The sequence below is a fragment of the Phascolarctos cinereus genome, unplaced genomic scaffold (genome assembly GCF_003287225.1).
Source record: "Phascolarctos cinereus isolate Bilbo 61053 unplaced genomic scaffold, phaCin_HiC Scaffold_9;HRSCAF=440, whole genome shotgun sequence".
NCBI classification, from domain to species: domain Eukaryota; kingdom Metazoa; phylum Chordata; class Mammalia; order Diprotodontia; family Phascolarctidae; genus Phascolarctos; species Phascolarctos cinereus.
The window spans coordinates 20,159,287-20,178,237 of NW_027556402.1; the positions used below are offsets into that span (position 1 = coordinate 20,159,287).

The window sequence follows — 18,951 nt, forward strand, 5'->3', positions numbered from 1 at the left end:
CTATCCTTCATACCACTGCTATAATGATCTCTTTTACTTAGAGGCCTGATCATTTTACTCCTCTGCTTAAAAATGTTCAATACCTTCTGAGAAAAGTTCGGCCTGGCATTCAAGGGTCTCTACGATCTGGTTCATATTAGTGTTTTAGCTTCACTGCTATTTATCTCATGCTATTCTCCTCCTCTGGGCACTCCAAACAAACACCTTTACCCCCGAAATGCCTCCCGTGCTCTCATGTAACTAACTGTGTCTTTATATAGCCTCCTTCCTTTACCTAGAAGGCCTTCTCTCCTTCCTCCCTTTTGTTGAGATCCTACATGTCCTTTAAAATTCAGTTCAAATGCTCCGTTTTCCAAGAGCCTTCTCTAGCTGCCACCCACCCTGGACTCTCCTTACCCATGAGCAACAACCTCTCCTCCTCCCTGCCCCCCAGTTTCTCATATCATTCCACTTTGTTACTGCCCTATTGAACAGGTAACATGGTGCATCACAGCCGCCTGCGGCAGAGCATCTGGTCACCCTTCCCAATGGCTCAGTGACTCTGACCCAAGAGTGATCTGCCACTAGTCATGGCACGGAGTGTGGAGATCATGTTACCATTAGCTGGCCTCTGTGCTTTCCAATAAAGGTATCACGACTGGCAAGATGGTTGGGTAGTTGTTTCAATGACCTCTAAACAATAAGGCATATGCCAAATCATAATAAGTAAAACGTTGATAACGAGAAGAAACACCTCCACATTTGTCCAGCCATGGAGGAAAGAGAGAAGACTCAGGAATTCTGAGTAAATGAGAACAAAGGGGCTTTAGCATCCAAAGGAAATGGTCTATAACCAGCTGTGGTCACTCCTACTGCTAGATTAAGGTGGGTCCTCGCACACCCCAACTTGGAGAAGCTGAACTTCCCCAGCCTCAGTGGTCTACACAGGAGAAAACAGGCCCAAGCAGTGAAAGGGGAGGAGCCAAAGGGTTGAGAAGCCTGATACAAACAAACAAAACAGAAAAACAGCTGAAAGGAAAATGTTAAGAGAAAAAGCTACATATAAATGCAGCGCCTAAGCAGATGACCCAATAGTGAACTCTTAAAGAAAAAAGGAAAAGTGAGTAAATATTCCAGAAAAGTCCTTAGCACAATGAGTTTAATGGAAATCAAACAAAAACTGCCAAAATAAAAGAAAACAAGGCAATAAATACTGCAAACTTCCTGGACATAACAGAACAACAGCAAGAAATTTCAGAATTGTTAGAAAGACAAATAACACTTTTTCAATTTTTTTTGGTTAAATTTTGACATTTGAGTTGTTTCCCTCCTTCCCTCCCAAGTCTGCATGAGAGGCAGCCAACATGTGATAGAGATAAACATGGGGAGCGACATACTACACGCTTCCAAATGCCAGCACTTTCTCTGGAGGCAGACAGCATTTTTCTTCATAAGTCCTTCAGCTGACTTGAGTGACACTGCTCAGAACAGCTTAGTCATTCACAATTGCTATTACTGTATACAATGTTCTCTTGCTTCTGCTCATTTCATTCTGCATTATTTCATGAAAGTCTTTCCATGTTTTTCTAAAACCAACCTGCCCATTATTTCTTCCCTAATTGATGGGCATCCCCTCAATTTCCAGTTCTTTGCCACTACAAAGAAAGCTGCTATCAATATTTTAGAGCATATAGGCTTTTTTCTTCTTCCTTGCTCACCTTGGAAAACAGATCTAACAGTGGTATTACTGGGTCAAAGGGTACACACAGTTTTACAGCGCTTTGGGAATAATTCCAAATTTCTCTCTACGAGAAATAACACTTTTAAATGAAGAAATCAAAATTAGGTCAATCAGAAATCTGAAAGAAAAAGCAATGCAAATGAAAGAGTAAATAATTTAAGAGTACACAATGGAAAAGAACACCAAAATACAAAAGCTTCTGGAAAAAACAAAGAACAGATTTAAGAATCAAAAATACCAAAATGCAAGAAAATTTGGCTGAACAGGAACATATGCAATTCCAAAAGAGCATATAAACTGAATACAAGCAAAGGAAGACAGGACATTCAGAGAGCATGGAAAGAACTTAGGTCTCTCAGAAAATCACTGTAAATTTTAAATGCCTTAAAACCAAACTGCAGGAAATCATACAAGCAAATTGCCTATTAGTTTAGATAGCAGATAGCTAATACTGATTGACAGAATCCACAAATTACCAACACAAAAAAGTTAAAAATCCAAGGTTAAATGTAATTAAAGTCCAGAATTTCCATACCAAACAACAAATTTTGCAAACAGGAAGGCAAATCAATTAGAATACTTCAAACCTATGAGAAAGCAAAGAAAAGATTGGGAAATGATACAGGAAAAAAATTGGAAAGGAGTGCACCACAAAATAACAGCCTGCAAAACTGAGCCTAAGTACATCAATGAAGAAAGACGGATTTCAACAAGAGAACCATCAGGAGACATTCCTCCGAAAGAAACCAGAGGTGAGTATATCATTCAACTCTCGCAATCACTGAAAACATGAGAAACACAAGAAAAGTAAGTAAACAGAACTATCAAGAATAGCCTAAGCAACATAACCGATTGTCTTATGTTCCTTAGGCAAGACAAAGCTATCAATAACATTCTTTTCTATATTAAAGGGGTTTTTTGATCAATGGTTAAAAAAAACAAGATATCACCAAGGGGGGGGGTACTTTAAAGAGTTAGGAGAAGGGAAGGAAGAATATTTCAATTAATATTCTATATACTTGCCTATTAGTAAATCCACATTTGTTAGGAAGGAGGGGGAAAGGATCATACAGAGAAATTACTTGAATCAGGACATAGGAGGGAAGCACCTAGCCTGGTATGAACAGAAAGGGGACAGTAACCTCTTTAGGCTCCAACATGCATGGAAGCCTGCTGGAGACTGGAATAAGTAGAGGGCAGGAATAAGACTGAGAGTTGTGGGGAGTGAGGCTCACCCTAAAAGGGAAAACAATAGGGGTTCCATTGAAGCATATCCTCAAGATCTGGCAGGATGAAGGTGAGAGGCCTCTCATAACATCTTCCATTTGAGGGCTGAGCACCTTAAATGACCATCTTCTCCAAGCAATGGTCATGCTTCCTACCACTGAATTCTAGCCCTAAGAAGAGGAAAAATATGGGAGCCCTACAGGGTTCCCAACATCCTGGGTGGAAGGGGGCACATAGATCCAGAAGCAGTATATACTGGCCTGTTGATGGTAAAGACTGAGGGTAGGGCTGTGCCTCATGACTCAGGATACAGAGAGACTCCCACCACGCCACACTTTCTCCTTCATGAGCTGGAGTTTCTAGGAGTAAGGCACAACGAAAGGCCACACAAAAACAAGAAAGGGAAAAGGAGGATAAGGTTAATTGTCTATGCACCCACTAACTCGGGAATGGGCTAGAACAAGGAGCTCAACTTTTGCCTTTCAAGCCCTGCCTTTCATGAGGGACAGAGAGAAGGAAGGGACATGTAAACATATAGCCCATGAATAGGAAAACAGAATTCAGAATAGATGAGATGAGGAAAGAAGTAGAAGAGGACAAAGTAAATAAATATTTATTGGGAAAAGGTATCACAAATGGATGTTACTCAGGTTAAGAGGCTGGACAAGGGCATGGATTGGGATTAAGGATTGTTACACTCTTATCTGGGTAGGGAGAGAGAAAACCCCAGGATCAAAGGGAAAATAACGAGAAATTCTTCATCTATAAAGTGAAGAGGTGGACCCAAAGGTCTCTTAAGGTCCCATCCAATTCTAAATCTATGACACTATCCTACAACTTAAATATAATGAACTTGGGAAACGGCAGATAAATGGGAGGGGAAGATGCTATTTAAAAACTACAATCAGATTTGTGTATGCAAAACTAATTGGAGGGATTTTACAAAAGAAATAAACGGAGCAGAATGCAAAACTAACAACCATAACCTTAAATACCAATGAATTACAGTCATTTAAACATTAAAACAAAAGAGAATTCTTAAGAATCAGTAAGAAATCAGTACTTTCCGGTATAGTGGTAGTGAGGTAATGATAGAGAAGATTAGTTATTTTTCCTTTAACTTTGTAAAGTCAAGGTATATTTTCAAAATTTTTACCTCTCATTTCTTCCTTAGTCAACTTTCCACCATCTAAAGATTTTGCTCATCCAGAGCAAATATCATTAATTTCTTTGCAGCCTTAACTCCTTCACTGCCATTGTAACCATCCCAGTTTTCTTAATCTTGCCTTTAGTTTAGAAGGAATTTAAAGGAGCTCTTTTTAAACCTTCCCTCTTTTCCCAGGCATTCTCCTTTCTCTAGGTTTTCAGGACACTGCTCTTTCCCAGTTCTCCTCCTTACTATATAACTGCCCCTTGATCTTCCTCTGCTGAATTTTCACCATCACACCCACCAATTGTGAGGGTTCCCCAGAGGTCTGTCCTGGGCCCTCTTCTCTTCCCCCTCTATACTATTTCACTTGGTGATCTCAGCAAGTCTCATGGATTTAATTATTTCCGTGCCTAGGAGTCTCAAATCTACTCATCCTAACCTCTCTGCTGATCTCCAGTAGTGCATCTCCACCTGCCTTTTGGAAAATCTGAACAGGATGACCTATAGGTATTCTTAAACTCAACAAGTCTATATGGGAATTCATTTTCTTTCTCTCTAAACCTTTTCCTCTACTCCTACCTGCCCTATTATTGGCATGGGCACTGCTAGCCTCCCAAGTACCTCAGGCTTGCAGCCTGTCGTCTTCAACTCCTCACTCTCTCCCAATGCCCAGTACCCAACCTGTTATCAAGGCTTGCTGAGTTTACCTTTGTAACATCTCTCCAATATGCTCCCTTCCTCTCCTGTGACACTATCACCTTCCTGATACAGGGATGCTGTTTGCTTATTGTCTCTCCCTTTAGACTATGAGTCCCTCAAGGCTAGGGGCTGTGTTTTTTCCCTTTCTTTTTAACCCCAGTGTTTAGCACAGTGCCTGGCACATAGTAGACACTTAATAAATGTTTACTGCCTGGGTTTTGAAACATAAAAGATGAAGGAAAACAATTTAAAACTCAACAAAGGATAAGAAAAATGCTTTAAGAACTGTTATGGAATTTGAAATACAAAATGTCATTTTTTTTCTTTAGAAAACAGAATCATAATTGGACAAACTAGTCAGCACATATGTCTACACATTAACCCAGTAATATAACCACGCTATTTAACTTAAACAGCAATTGGGCTTTGACTCTTGCATCATTTTGAATATTATTTTTCAGAGTAAAGGTTACTTACTTCCGCACGATCTGACGCCGCTCAGTGAAGCATCTTCCTGGTTTGCTTCGTGCCCTTTTGCTTCCATGCTGATAAGCGCTCTTCCTGGAGGTGGAGTGTCTTTTGGGTTTGCCTTATTAGCTCTAATCTAGGAAAGCCAAGGGGATAGGCCTTTGTTCAGATTTTAAATTATTTTATTGTGCCAAATTCCATCTTTATTTAAAATATTTCTATGCTATTATTACTTAGTATTAAGACAAAAAAATTCTTTGTGTAACATGGACATTTTTCGCAGCCCTGATAATGATGGATTTACACAGTGGCTTTCCTAAAGCAACATTCAACAGGGAGCACAAGTGCTCAGTGCTCTGACTACTTACTACTAGTGACTACTAGCGACTGGCTTCACCTACTGTTCTGGGCAATGCCTTCTTCTCCTTCATAGCTCTCTATCTGTTATAAGGTCAAATTTTCAAACAATAAAAAGAAAAACTACTCAAGATCAGCAAAATAGGAATCAATAAAATACTGAAAATTTATTTAAATTAAACGAATACTCTTAAGTCAATACAGGCCAATGTGCCTAAAGAACAGATAAGCCAGGATCTAATCTAAGTACAACATTCAGGATTTTAACAATAAGTGAAGGTGAAAACAGACTGATTTTGACCTACTCTTAATTGTCAAAAGGAAGAGCTCTGGAAATTACATTATTAATTTAGGCAAAACAAGAAAAAAAACAAATATACAAACAAAAAAAATTCTGCTTTGCCTAAAATATCCCCTAACTCAACAAGTTTAGGCCTGATCAGAAATTTGGCTATTCATGCATAATCTCACACTGCACAGACAATTTAAAGCTTTACTTACTGAAGAAAAACATATATTTGCAAAAGATAGCTAGTTTGGGGACATAGGTCAGACAAGCTTTGGGCTTTGACAAAATAAGGACACACTAAAATTGTTCCTTCCAAACAGTTTAACCTTAGGGAGCTCATCTTGAACACTCAATAGTGATCTATAGCCAGTCATCAAATTTTTAGTCACAGGCCAGCTGAGAATTCAAGTACCCAAAAGATGTTACATAGGAGCTGAGATTAAATTAAAAATCAAGTTAATTGTTATTAAGGCCTCAAACCTGAAAATATTTAAAGAATGTGATTTAACTAGCCAACCTATCAACTATAAATATTGTCAGAATTTGACTTTATTTCACTCACCACTTTTCACTTTTGTCCCCTGAAGTGTAGTCTGTCAAAACTTAAATTCAACAAGTTCTACCTTAATATGTTTAGAGTTACCATTTTTGGGAAATAAACAGCAAACAGGGAGACACTTCATTAAGAATTCTAAGTGGTATGTTTGCCAACATTGCTAGGCAACATCAGTGTTCTGGAAGAAACTGTTGTGAAAAAGTTTTCAATTAAACTGAGTAACATACCGTATCACAGTATACACAATTGGCTTGAATATTTCATCACATTAGGTACTTTGAGATTCTTATGGTATAAGGGGAAAAGCAATGGATTTGGAGTCAAATCCCAGATCTGCAGCTTACTACCTGTGTGATCTCCATCAAGTTATTTAACCATTCTAGGCCTCATTTTCTTATCTGTAAGGGGAAGAAGTTGAATCGCTGAGCAGAGCCCTCCCAGCTCTAAATCTACATGCATATATGTGCACGATAACGAAGAATTATCGTAATACTATGTTCCACCATAATTAACAGGATTTGACCCAATGCAGAATGAGTAAGATAGGTAGGGCCAAAAACTGGCAACCTCTGACAAAAATAGGTACTAACCCACCTAGGTTCCTTTCTTTTAATCAGCCTTTGAGATAAAGGCATTAATTGAAACAAAAGCTGACAGTCACCTAAACACAGCTGGAACTGAGTCTGAATGAGGGTAGGAAAAATGGGGAAAGCTAAGAAGGGTAACTTCGGCCCAAGGCAAACTTGCTTTGCTATGAAACTAAGAATTCTGCAAAATTTTATTCATTCGATTCCACTGAATAGAAATTGGCAACATCAGTTCATATTTATAAGGAAATTATCACAACTACCATGAGAGGTAATTTGATTATTTTACAGATTAGAAAACTCAAGTTCTGAGGCTAAGTCACTAGCACAATGTTAGATCTGGACCTGCCTAGAACTCAGGTTAGGGAATTCCCAGTCCAGTATGAACCTGTTGCCTCTTCATTATAGCACAAGGTAGGGTGAAGAGGGGATAATTTGGAAAGAGGGCAATTACCTAAAGAAGGCGGCAGCAACATATTTAATCAAGCATTTTAGAAGGTGTCATGTATGCCAACAGTTAAGAGTGTGCCCCAAATTTACAGGAGGCTTTGCAGCTGTTATTCTGGCCACACCACCTGAGTAAATGCCTTTGAACTAATGTTGTCTTACTGGATGATTGTTAATAGAAAGCACAGCAGTGGGCGCTCATGAGATGTGCTTTTAGAAAGGTGGTGCCACAAGGCACAGCCCAGAAACCTGACAGTTTCCCTCTGGGTGAGTGTGAGAGAAGCTACTTGTGAGCCCAAAGAGGATGTTACATGTAGATAATGACTTCTATAGCCTACAATGAAAGACAAGGATTTTAAATAAGTTGCTAGGTAATTGTAGGCTATAAGATATTTGTATCCAAAAAGCTGATTAATTTGCTTATTCCAATAACAATTTATCTGATGCCTCATAATATTACAGAAGTAACCACAGGTGCTCAAAGGCCTAGAGCAGGGGCCACAGCTTCCCCACTCCTGGTATAGGCTTTGGCAGATATGATCAAACCAGTATTAGCAACAGACTCTATCTGTTCTCTGAAGATCAGACTAGTAAAGTACTGGTAGGCTCTTCATCAGTAGGCTGGTCAGTAGGTAATGAATTCTCTGATCATTGCAACCCATTAAGTACATATATAAAATCAAAGGGCCCTATACAGTTCCCTTCTGCAACAGCAGAACAGTGAGGGACATGAGGGGAGGGGGAAAAAGGACTCTAAGAATCATATAGCTTTTAGACTACCTATAAATATTGAATTGTTGGCACTCCAAATGTGAGGTTCTTGCCCAGTGATCAATACTAATGGAGAGTGTACTACTAGAGGAACTGAACTGTGTCAATATTGACATTCTTGTTACAAAATCTAAAGACAAGACTCACAGCCAAACTGAAAGAGGGCACACAGGTTCTCCTCGGAGGGGGCGAATATCAGAGCTGGTGAAATCGGTCTCACAGATCCAAAGGCAACAAGAAGCTTCATTTCATGGGATAAATAACCATACTGTAGCACACAGCTCATGAAAAGCATTTCCAAACTGCCCAACATGAAGATGAATTGTGACTTGTGTTCCAACGTCAGTGACACAGGATGAGGAGTCAGAGAAATATCACGAAAAATAGAGTATGACCCTCCAAAGGAAGGCAACATCTATGTCCTCCATGCCTGCAATGCTCTCCCACCTAAACTCCACTTCTTGTAAGCCCTTTCTCTACCCAAAGGCCAACTCAGCTGGCCCCTCTTGAATGGTTCCTCTTTCGTTATCCACCTGCACCAAAATTATACTCACTCTGTCTCTCTCTCTCTCTCTGTATGTGTGTGGAGGGGGGGCAGAGAGAGAGAATGTAGTATTTTGGTATCTATATACATGGTTAATATCCCCCCTTCCCCAGCAGAAAACAAACTCCTTGAGAACAGGACCTCTTTTGTATTTGTATCCCAAGTACCTACACAATAAATGCTTAACAATTTCCATCTACTTAAAATTATTAAAGATCTCTTAATTGCCAAATCTAAAGGACTCTTCTCAGCCTCATCCTTCTTCACCTCTCAGCAGTCTCACATTGCCAATCGCCCTCTTCTCCTCGATATTTTCTTTTTCGTGACACTCTAACCTCTATCCTCCTACCAGTCTGGCCTCTCCCGAGCCTCCTCCGTCGCTTCTTCACTCAGGTCACACTCACTAGCTGTGGAGGGATCCCACAGGGCTCTCTCCTGGGCCCTCTTCTCCCTTGATAGCATTTCACATGGTGACCTCAGCAGCTCAATTTTCATTCCTGGGTTGCTGATTCTCAAATCGACTACTCCAGCGCTCCACTCTCTCATGACCTCCAGTCTTCCATCTCCCACTGCAGTTACCTTAAGCTCAGCAGACCAGAAGTGAACTCATTATCTTCACCCCCAAACCCTCCCTCCTCTAGACTTCCCTGTTAGTGTTGAGGGCAACATGCTCCTCCCAGTCCTCGACTCCTCCTCCTCCTTTCTCACTCTCTATATCCAATCTGTTGCCAAGGCCTGAGTCGACCTTCATAACATCTTTCCCACATGCCCCCTTTTTTCTCTGCCACTGCCACCACCCTGCCCCTATCACCTCACACCTAGACCACTGTGTAATAGCCTGCTGCCTGGTCTCTCTGCCTCAAGCTTCTTCCCACTATGGTCTATCCTCCACTCAGCTGTTAAAGCAATTTTCCTAAAGTGCAGGCACACAACTGAGTAACAGATGCAGAGAATACCAGATCCCTCTGTGCTTGTTATTTAAAAACTATTTTTAAAAGTATCTAACTAGGGGCAACTAGGCGGTGCAGTGAATAGAGCTCTGGCCTTGGAGTCAGGAGGACCTGAGTTCAAATCCAGCCTCAGACACTTAACACTAACTAGCTGTGTGGCCCTGGACAAGTCACTTAACCTCAAATGCCTCACCAAAAAAAAAGTTATCTAACTTAATAAACAAAATATTACTTTAATGGATCTCCTGTAAGGTGTATGTCAAAATCATATTATCTTGAGAGAACAACTGACATAATTTTGATGACACTCTGATTAAAACAAAGACCCACACATGCATGTGCGCATGCACGTGCACATGTGCGCGCACACACGCACACACACACACACAAAAAAAACCATGCTTGTAGTTGCTATGTCAACAGAATGCAAAGAAGATCTAGAGCACAGAGCAGGCCTTGTGTGGTTAATCTTCAGGACACTCCAGATGAGATCCACATAGGATGGGCTGTGATCTGGGTCATTCAAGTGAGTACCCGCATTGATGAAATCCCAGACTCATGGGAGTAGGAAAGCCAAGGAGAACCAGAGCTGGAACACTTCAGAAGCAGATGATGCTAGAGAAGAGAAAATACTTTATCCTTAAAATAACAAATTCTACAAAATGACTTCACATTTGGTAAAAATAATTCTCACAATTATGTAACTTCAAAATTCTATAAGACAAGTATATTTAAAGTGAGAGATACTTATAACATAGTAATAATACCTTTTTAATTTTTGGAGATTATTTTCACTTATTCTAATAGCACCTGTGAAAATAAAATAAATCTTTTAGACATTTTTATCCACATTTTTACATTCTGCCATAAGCTTTACTTTGGAAATGGGTCCAATCAATACTGAAAAGACTTCATTCCAATAATGACAAAAATTTCTTACATGTTTTTGCTTCAAGATTTTCAAAGAAGTTTTCAAAATACATTTCTTTTCTCACTACAATTCCACAACAACCCTAAGCAAGTATCATCATTCCCCTGCCACAGATAAAGCAACAGAAGCCACAGGGTGGTTAAGGGACTTTTTCAAGGTGCCAGAGCAACAGTGAGATGCAGGCCCAAGCGCAGAGCCCTTAGTACTTAAGATATCTTTATGCTACTGTTATAACTTTATTATCTGATGTTTCCACCAGCATTTATCTTCTCTAAGTTGGGTGGCGAGCCCTGGGGGCAAGCACATCCCTTTCTTCAAGTACAAAGTAATGACTGGTATTCCAGGCCCCCTCATTTGTATCAGTGAACCAAGGACATTCCTCTTCCTCAGATTCATCTTAGTCTATCTAGTACATGTGTTTGACTTTTAGCTTTTCTTGTTTTCTCTGCTTAAGAGAAGGATCTTTGAGGTAGAAAGGAGAGAAAATATGACCAATAGGGAATTGAAACCTAAGGTAAGTAGGGGGATGGCTCATCACCAGACCCAGACAAACTACATCCCCAGGTAGAGAAGGAAGTGACAGGTGTGATTAAGTCACTATCAGTGATTAGGAAAAGATATTGGAAAATAGAAGAGGTGCCATATGACTGGAGGTCAAATAGCACTTTGATTACCAAAAAAGAGAAAAGAACAGAGCCTGCAAATTATTGGCCAGTGAGACTCTAGGGATGCTTGGTAAACTAATATCTATAAAAAAGAGGAGTGATCACATATCCAACTAACTTAATGTCCATGTTTGACAAGGTCAGTAGACTATGAAAGCAGGGAAATACTAAGTGTAGTTTACCTACATTTTAACAAAGTCTCTTCTGCCATTCTAGTGGAAAAGATGGACAGGTACGAGACAGACCTGTAGTCTCCAAAGCGCATGTAAAAAGATGCAGTAGGATACAAAATGAAAACATTAGAACTTTTATATTTATTTATCTATTTAGGCTAGGCAGTTGGGGTTCACAGCTAGTAAGTATCAAGTGTCTGAGGCTGAATTTGAACTCAGGTCCTCCTGACTCCAGGGCCGGTGCTCTATTCACTGTGCCACCTAGCTGCCCCTATATTTATTTTCTAAAAGAATTTTTAAAATAAAACTTTACCAATATTTAATGTATCCATATTTCGAACAGGCACGTGTCACATATGGCATCCAAGACATACTGAGGGAAGAGTTGGAATTCCACACTGAGAAGGGATTGACTCTACTTGTCCATTTACTTTCAGTATATTGTGATATATTGTAGTTTATGTACGACCAATTAAATAGATTTACAGATATTATCTACTTGTAACTAAACTAACCTTCCCACAATGGACAAATGTCTTTAACAGACTCCTGAAAAATGAAAAAGCCTTGAATTAAAGGTATTACAGTACAAGCAAACAACAAAACAGGGCAGAGCCCACACTTCCACTCCTGACACAAGCTCCTCAGCCAAATCACAAAGTAAAGACAAGGACAAGCTGATCAGATCTGAGCTGATACAAAAAATCCAAAGTGAGCAAGGAGACCTTTAAATAGGAACGTCATTATCAACAAACTGCACTCAAGCATATGTTGCGGCTTGTGATCTTAGCTGGGTCCAAAACAGCTGTCACAATGAGATATTTTAAAACTAGGGATTTTTTTTGTTGCCAAAAATGTATGCTCCTGTAAAAATTCTGATATCTGAATATTTAATATGAATTAAAAGTATTTATTAAGCACTTGTTATCATGTACTGTGCTAAGTACTAGCCACACACATATAAAAAACAAGGCAGATCCTACTCTCAAGAAGCCTGTATTCTAACGGGGAAGACACAAGTGGTGGGTGTGGTGGGCGTGGTGGGCAGGGAGGGATATTATGGTCAGGAATGCCACAGGGATGGTGATATAAGGTAACTGACTGACATGTACTTTCCAGGAATGGCAGCATGGTCCATTCCAGAGGCCCAGGAGTAGAAGGGGAAGAGAGAGGTGGTTGAAGCATAGCAGAGAGGCATAAAAATGGCCAGAGAGCAGCAACAGTGCGAGGCATCTGAGCTTGACTAGTGATGAATGATCACCGATCAGAAGCTGGAGACCCACAACAGGAGGACTAGTCTGGAGGCGGAGGATGAAGTTAGACATTAGCATGAGGATGGCCGATGTGGTAGGTTAGGGAGGCATTAGTTAAGATGATGTTGTCGTGTCCATCAGTCACGTCCAACTGTTCATGACTCCATCTGGGGTTTTCTTGGCAGAGATACTGGAGGGGTTTGCCATTTCCTTCTCCAGCTCATTTTACAGATGAGGAAACTGAAGCAAACAGGGTTAAATGACTTGCCCAGGACCATGAAGCTGTCAAGTGTATGAGGCCATTGAGGTCACATCTGAACTTGGGTCCTCCTGACTCCAGGCCCGGTGCTGCCCTTTAGTTGATGACTGATCACCAATCAGAAATCCAGGAGGCCAGAATAGGAACATCAGGTGAAGGTAGGCCTGGAATTCAAGATTATGATGTGAAGCTGGCAGGGGAGCAACTTGGAAACAGAATTTGCTAATTAAAAATCATCCAAGTGAATTTCAATGGATTAAGAATCCATTTGTCAAAAACATAACAATGTAACACAGATTCTGAGTAACTTGTAAGAACAACTTACTGATATCAGGGAAGATGGAAATGTACTAGCCAAATCTGAACAAAAACATCTGCACATTGTAAGATGGAATTGAAAAATTAATACCATGATTTAATAAATACTGCCAATGATACTTCTTCTGATGAAAGCTATATCTCAAATTTTAATTTTCTACTATGACAGCCATTAAAACCAATAATTGAAATAATGAAACTTAGAACTAGACCTCTGAACTGCTAGCTCATAGAGTGGTAAACAAAGACTTTGGAAAGTAATTAAGTATATTCAATTACATTGCTCTAAAAAATATTAGTATTTATATTTTAGGGAGAATAACAAGGGGTTTGTATCTTTCAGGGGATTTTGTATCTTTCACAAGTAATATAAAAATTATTCTTAAAATATTTCATCTTTATCATATCCTTTTAAATTCTTTTTATGTATATTCTATAATGTATATATTATAATGGACAGCAGTATAATTTGTAAATAAATAAATATACCTATAGTGGGAGCTGCAGTTCAAAATCTTCTTAGTGACAGGGGCACACACTCAAAAAATATTTTGTAACCACTGGATTAGCTGATAACAGAACAGCTTAATGGCCAGATGTAAAGGGCGTGATGGTTCATTGACAAGGTAAAAATGGTTCAATGACAAGGTAAAAGGCCACCAGTGGAGCACTCCAGGAATTTGGACTTGGACCTAGGCTAGGAAACATTTATACTGTTGTTGTTGTTCCGACCTATCCAAATCTCCCTGACTCTGTGGCCATACTGTCCATGGGGTTTTCTCAACACAGATACTAGAGTGGTTTGCCACAAACAGAGGTTAAATGACTTGCCCAGAATCACACATCCAGTGAGTGTCTGAGGCCACATTAGAACTAAGGTCTCCCTGACTCCAGGCCCAATGCTCTTAGCCTTTCTCCTATTTCTAACACAGACTTAGATAATCAAATGTGTAAATAACACCAAGATAGGAAGGATAAATTAGATTAAATACTGAACTACAGAGTCAGGATTCAAAAGATCTTACCAGATCCAATACTGGGTTTCATCTATTACTAGCTGGGTGGCTAAGGAGCTGTAGCACAGATCTTCGAGGCAGGAAGATTAGATTTCAATCTCAACTCAGACACCAACTACATGACCCTGGGCAAGCAAGGCATTAAATCCCTCTCATCCTGTTTATTTATATGTAAAATGGGGATAAAATAGCCGTAGCTTTTACTTTCTAGAACTGTGAGGGTCAAGTGAAATAATATACTGTAAAGCACTTGGTAATCCTTTAAGCACTATTCAAATATCATTTATGATGGTGAGGATGATGATAATGGGGATAAATGTGTTCAAAAAATACAACTTCCCAAGCACAAGATAGGAAGGACTACAAACTGAATGAGTTGACAATGTGATACAGCAGCCAAAACACTCAAAATGATGGGTCTTCCTGACTCCACGACCAGCACTCTATCCACTATGCCACCTAGCGGACCCTTTTAGGTACGAGGTATATGGGGTGTTCAGGGAGAACTAGCCCCTCTGGTGTGAGGGCTTGCTGAGCCTTTTTCGGGGCTGCCCATCCACTTTTGGTGTCCATCTGCCAGCCAACTCTCACCTGTGGCTCCAAGACGCTGTAGCATGAGCAGCAGTTGTACCCTGGTAAAACCATCTCAACAGATGGGCTAAACCAGCTAAGGATAATTGACAGGCCTCAAGCCCATCACTGAGTTAGGGGGATGTCTGCCTCAAGCATGTGAAGACTTCACCCAGTGGAATTCTCGTTGGATGAGAATAATTTGTTGAAATGGCCATAAAGGCAGCTAAAGCAAGTGCTGTAGAGGTCTTATAACTTGGCCAAACATCAAAAACACCAAGGTCATCCACTGCATCCTGGGCCATCGCCAGTTGTCCCGACTCTGGTCTTGCTGCTGGACTTTGATGATTCCAGAAGGGAGAGTGAGGCTGACGACTTTGTGCAATTCTGCCTCACTTAAATCTAATTCACTCACTGGTCAAGACCTCACCCCAATGATGCCATTGGTCCTCTTCAAAATAAAGGACAAAACCTTGCTCAACAGTGCTGGGTCTTTTCTGCAGCACCTAGTATACACCAGATCTACTAAATATTTACAAAAGTCTGAGATGCCAATGTAAATACAGGGGATTTGAATGTGAAACAAAAAAGCTTTCATATGCAAGACTAATTTTCTCCTAAGTAACTGACCTCTCTTCATTTACCAACTGGCCTGATCAAAAATTTCTGTCAGGATTTTCAAGGCCCCTAGAACAAAGGCCATTTCAAAAAAAAAAAGTCTACAGATAGCTGTTTCTTGGAAGGAATGGAATCTAGACTGAAGATTCCTAAGAGTGACCTAATCTGGGGTCACCAAAACTTGGCACAGGTGGTTTAAAATGGGTCCTATCTAAAAAGTGGCAGAGCTTTCAAATGGGCTTAGCAATTATGATTTGAGAGGTACATAACTGGAAAAGGAGATGGGTCAGTCAGGCAGCAATAATAATCATGGCCATTCTACTTGCTTTTCCCAAGGCACAAGTCAGACTTGTTAAAACTTGTCAGACTGTCATCTTGGACTCTGGTCAAAAATCTTCTGTGCCTTCTCACTTTCTGTAAGACACAAACTCCACATCCTATTAAGATCCTCACTAATCTGCTTCCCATCTACTTTTCAAATTTAAAACAAACCGTTTCTTAAATGCAATCTTTCACCTCTCCTATGTGTCCATTTGGAGAAGCCAGCTCCCATACCTGGAATGTACAACCTCCTCCTCACTGCCACTCTTCAGAAACTATTTCTTCTTTCAGGGTTAAGTTGGGGTGACACCTCCTCTGGGAAGTCTTCCCTGAACTCCTTTTTAAGTAAGCCTTCTGTCCTCAATTTCCTGGCATTACATTATACTTGTTGATTTGTTGTTGTTCTCTTGCATATAAATTATATGCAACATGTCCCCAAAGACTTCTGAAACAACCTGCATATTGTCTATGTGAATTCCTCGAGGGCTTCTTTTTGCCTTCCTATACCTAAATCCTAGCGTTAGCAGGGTTTGACAGCAGGCCAGAGCCAAAGTACCAGTAGTCAGGTAACCGTTAATCAATTAGTTTCATTATGAGGAGCAGATCTGCAAATCGGGAATTGTCCTGATCAGAATTCCACCTGGCTGAAGTGAAGACAGAGACTCTACACATAAAGCACAAGTGGAGAAGGGGGGGGCGAAGGGCGATTATAAACAATGTTTTCCCAGGTTGGAGCGGTTTCCCACAACAAATCCACAAATAGAAGACAATACAATTCTGGAGTCCTGTGGGAGCATTACTGCTCAAGTCCGGGGGGGGGGGTGCCCTTACTTGGTGAGTCACAGGACCAGAGTTCTGTGCCTGGAACAGGTTCTACAGTCAGTCAAGCAAACAGTCTTTGAGTCAGTTCACTTCAGGTACACAGGCAGAAGGATGCCAGTGATAGTGAGCCTTGCCAACGTTTGACCGACCAGTTCAAGCTGCACTGTGAGTCTGACTCACAAGAAAGGCAATTCTGAAAAACCTAATCCCTTAGTACATTCATATAATTCCCTTCACACTGGTAGAGGGTCTTGCCACTGGACTCCAATGGCTCTGGAGGAGGGACCGAGGGTGACAACTCTGCACGGCTCTGCCTCACTCACAAGCCAAGGCTTCACACCCCTTACGTCACTGCTCCTCTCCCAATGCACCTCCTCGTCCAGAGCCTCGCACAGCGCAGGCATCCAGGATTGGAATCGCCTTCTCCACCTCGCAAAGGCAAGAAAGGCCACAAAAATGGGCGGCTTCAGCAGAGTAAGGTACGGTGGAGAGGACGCCCACCCGCTTCAAGCCAGACGCTCCCTCTGTCCAGCGGGAGGCGGGGCAGGGCCGGACCTCCCTCACAGTCTGACTCAATTTAAAGAAGCGCTGCTTCAGGACCAGGAGGGGCACCACGGGCCGGACCTTGCGGACCACACCTGAGTGGCCGCACGTGGCCGGACTGGATGACCTCTCGGGCCCTTCCAATCCAAATCTACGATCTATGAGACTGGGCCCGCACCCCGCAGGCCGGAGGCGGGATGAAAACACGCTTCCGTTACACAAGTCAACCTTCCCAAGGGGGCAGGGACCCAGAAATGCGGTCGGTCATCGGCTGCATCCACAGCCACAAACACCTCGCGGGTCAGGGACTTCGGCCACACAGCCCCGCGTGCGTGGGGAGGGGCGGCGGGCAGAAGCACAAGTCCCTCGGCAGTGAGGCGGGATCCCCAGCTCCCTCCCGAAAAGCGCGGGGGACGCTTTGACTTTACCCTTAAGCCGCTTCCGCCCCATTGGAGGCGGGTCCGCTCCAGCCTCCACCCGCCGTCGCGCATGCGCAGCGGAGGCTCGGAGTCCACGGGGTCAGGGCAGCGCGGGAGCGCACACCCTGCTCCCCCGCCCTCCCCGTCTGCGCCCCCTGGAGCACCGAAGCGGGGCAGCAGCTTACCATAACCCTCTCCCCGCCCCCAGGCCGACAGGCGGCGGGCCCCTCTCCCCCCGTCCCGCCCCGCCCCGCCTCTATGGCCGCCCTCTCCCGCTCGTCCACCGGCTCCACACTGTCTGTCCCCGCGCCTCCTCCGTTTTACCTGAAAAGATCCACCCCATCCTAGGAGACCTGCAGCATCACCGGGGGGGACTCAGGAGGGCTTGGCGGCCGCGCCTGGAGCGGCTGAGCGGCGGGGGTGGGGATAGTCCCCGTTCTCTTTCCCCCGACCCCGGCGATGGAGGCTCCTCGTTCGTAACAAGGACGGGTGGTTACGGCCTCCCCCCCTCCCTGTCCCTCCCACACCCCGACCGTGTGCGCGCGCCCCTGCGCGAGACCTAGGCCCCACTCCTCGAGCTCGCCTGGGCTTCCGTTTGCAGGCGCGAGAAGGGGGCGGGGCGCTCAACCGCCTGCCCATCCTCCTCGTGGCCCGCCTCCCGACGCCGCCGTAACCCGGAGTAACGAGGGCGGGCGAATGAGAAGACTCCAGGGGCGGGATGGAGAGCATGAGCCAATCAGAGACCCAGCTCGCTCGGAGAAGGCGGGACTTTCGAAATGCCACGCCCCCTGGGAGCCCTGGAGCACGTGGCGCCCGTGGCTTCAAGCCAGGGCTCAGCTCCCGACCGCTCCAGGCCCACGAGCTGGCAGGGCATGCTGAGGCCGCCGGCACCGTGACAGAGGACCTGGATTCGAATCCCGCCTCCCTCCCTAGCCCTTTACCTTGGGCCCCAGTTTCCTCCTCTGTAAAATAAGGAGGCAGGGTAGCAGCTTTTTATTCTCCCCTTTACACTCTGAAAAAAGCCGTCATTCTCCCTGGAGGAGTGGTTGGGTTTTTTTTCAATGTGGATTTTATCCGTAGCTACCATATTAGACAATAAAACGTCTTGGTGTGATGAAAGCAGTCGTGACCTCGTAGGCTTCCCTGGGGAACCCCTGGGAACTGCCCCCCAGCTCTCATTCCAGGACCCTGTGATCCCTTGAGGTGGATGGGTTTGAGGTAGCAGATTCCAGCCCTGGCTACTTAGTGTTCTAATGAGAAAGAAGATAAAGAAAGAGA

At 42.8% G+C, this 18,951-nt stretch overlaps 1 protein-coding gene across 1 annotated transcript in view; it reads right to left on the minus strand.

The window, feature by feature from the left end:
* Window positions 1-17,832, minus strand: part of CCDC158 (coiled-coil domain containing 158) — a 108,045-nt gene extending 90,213 nt beyond the window's left edge. Inside the window, exons 1-5 of the mRNA XM_078148837.1 lie at window positions 14,972-17,832; window positions 13,056-13,210; window positions 10,533-10,575; window positions 10,300-10,380; window positions 5,274-5,400 (exon numbers count right to left, since the gene is read on the minus strand). Coding sequence (XP_078004963.1) covers window positions 5,274-5,400; window positions 10,300-10,305 — 133 coding nt within the window. The 5' untranslated portion in view covers window positions 10,306-10,380; window positions 10,533-10,575; window positions 13,056-13,210; window positions 14,972-17,832. The remainder of the gene's footprint in view (window positions 1-5,273; window positions 5,401-10,299; window positions 10,381-10,532; window positions 10,576-13,055; window positions 13,211-14,971) is intronic.
* Window positions 17,833-18,951: the final 1,119 nt, after the last annotated feature.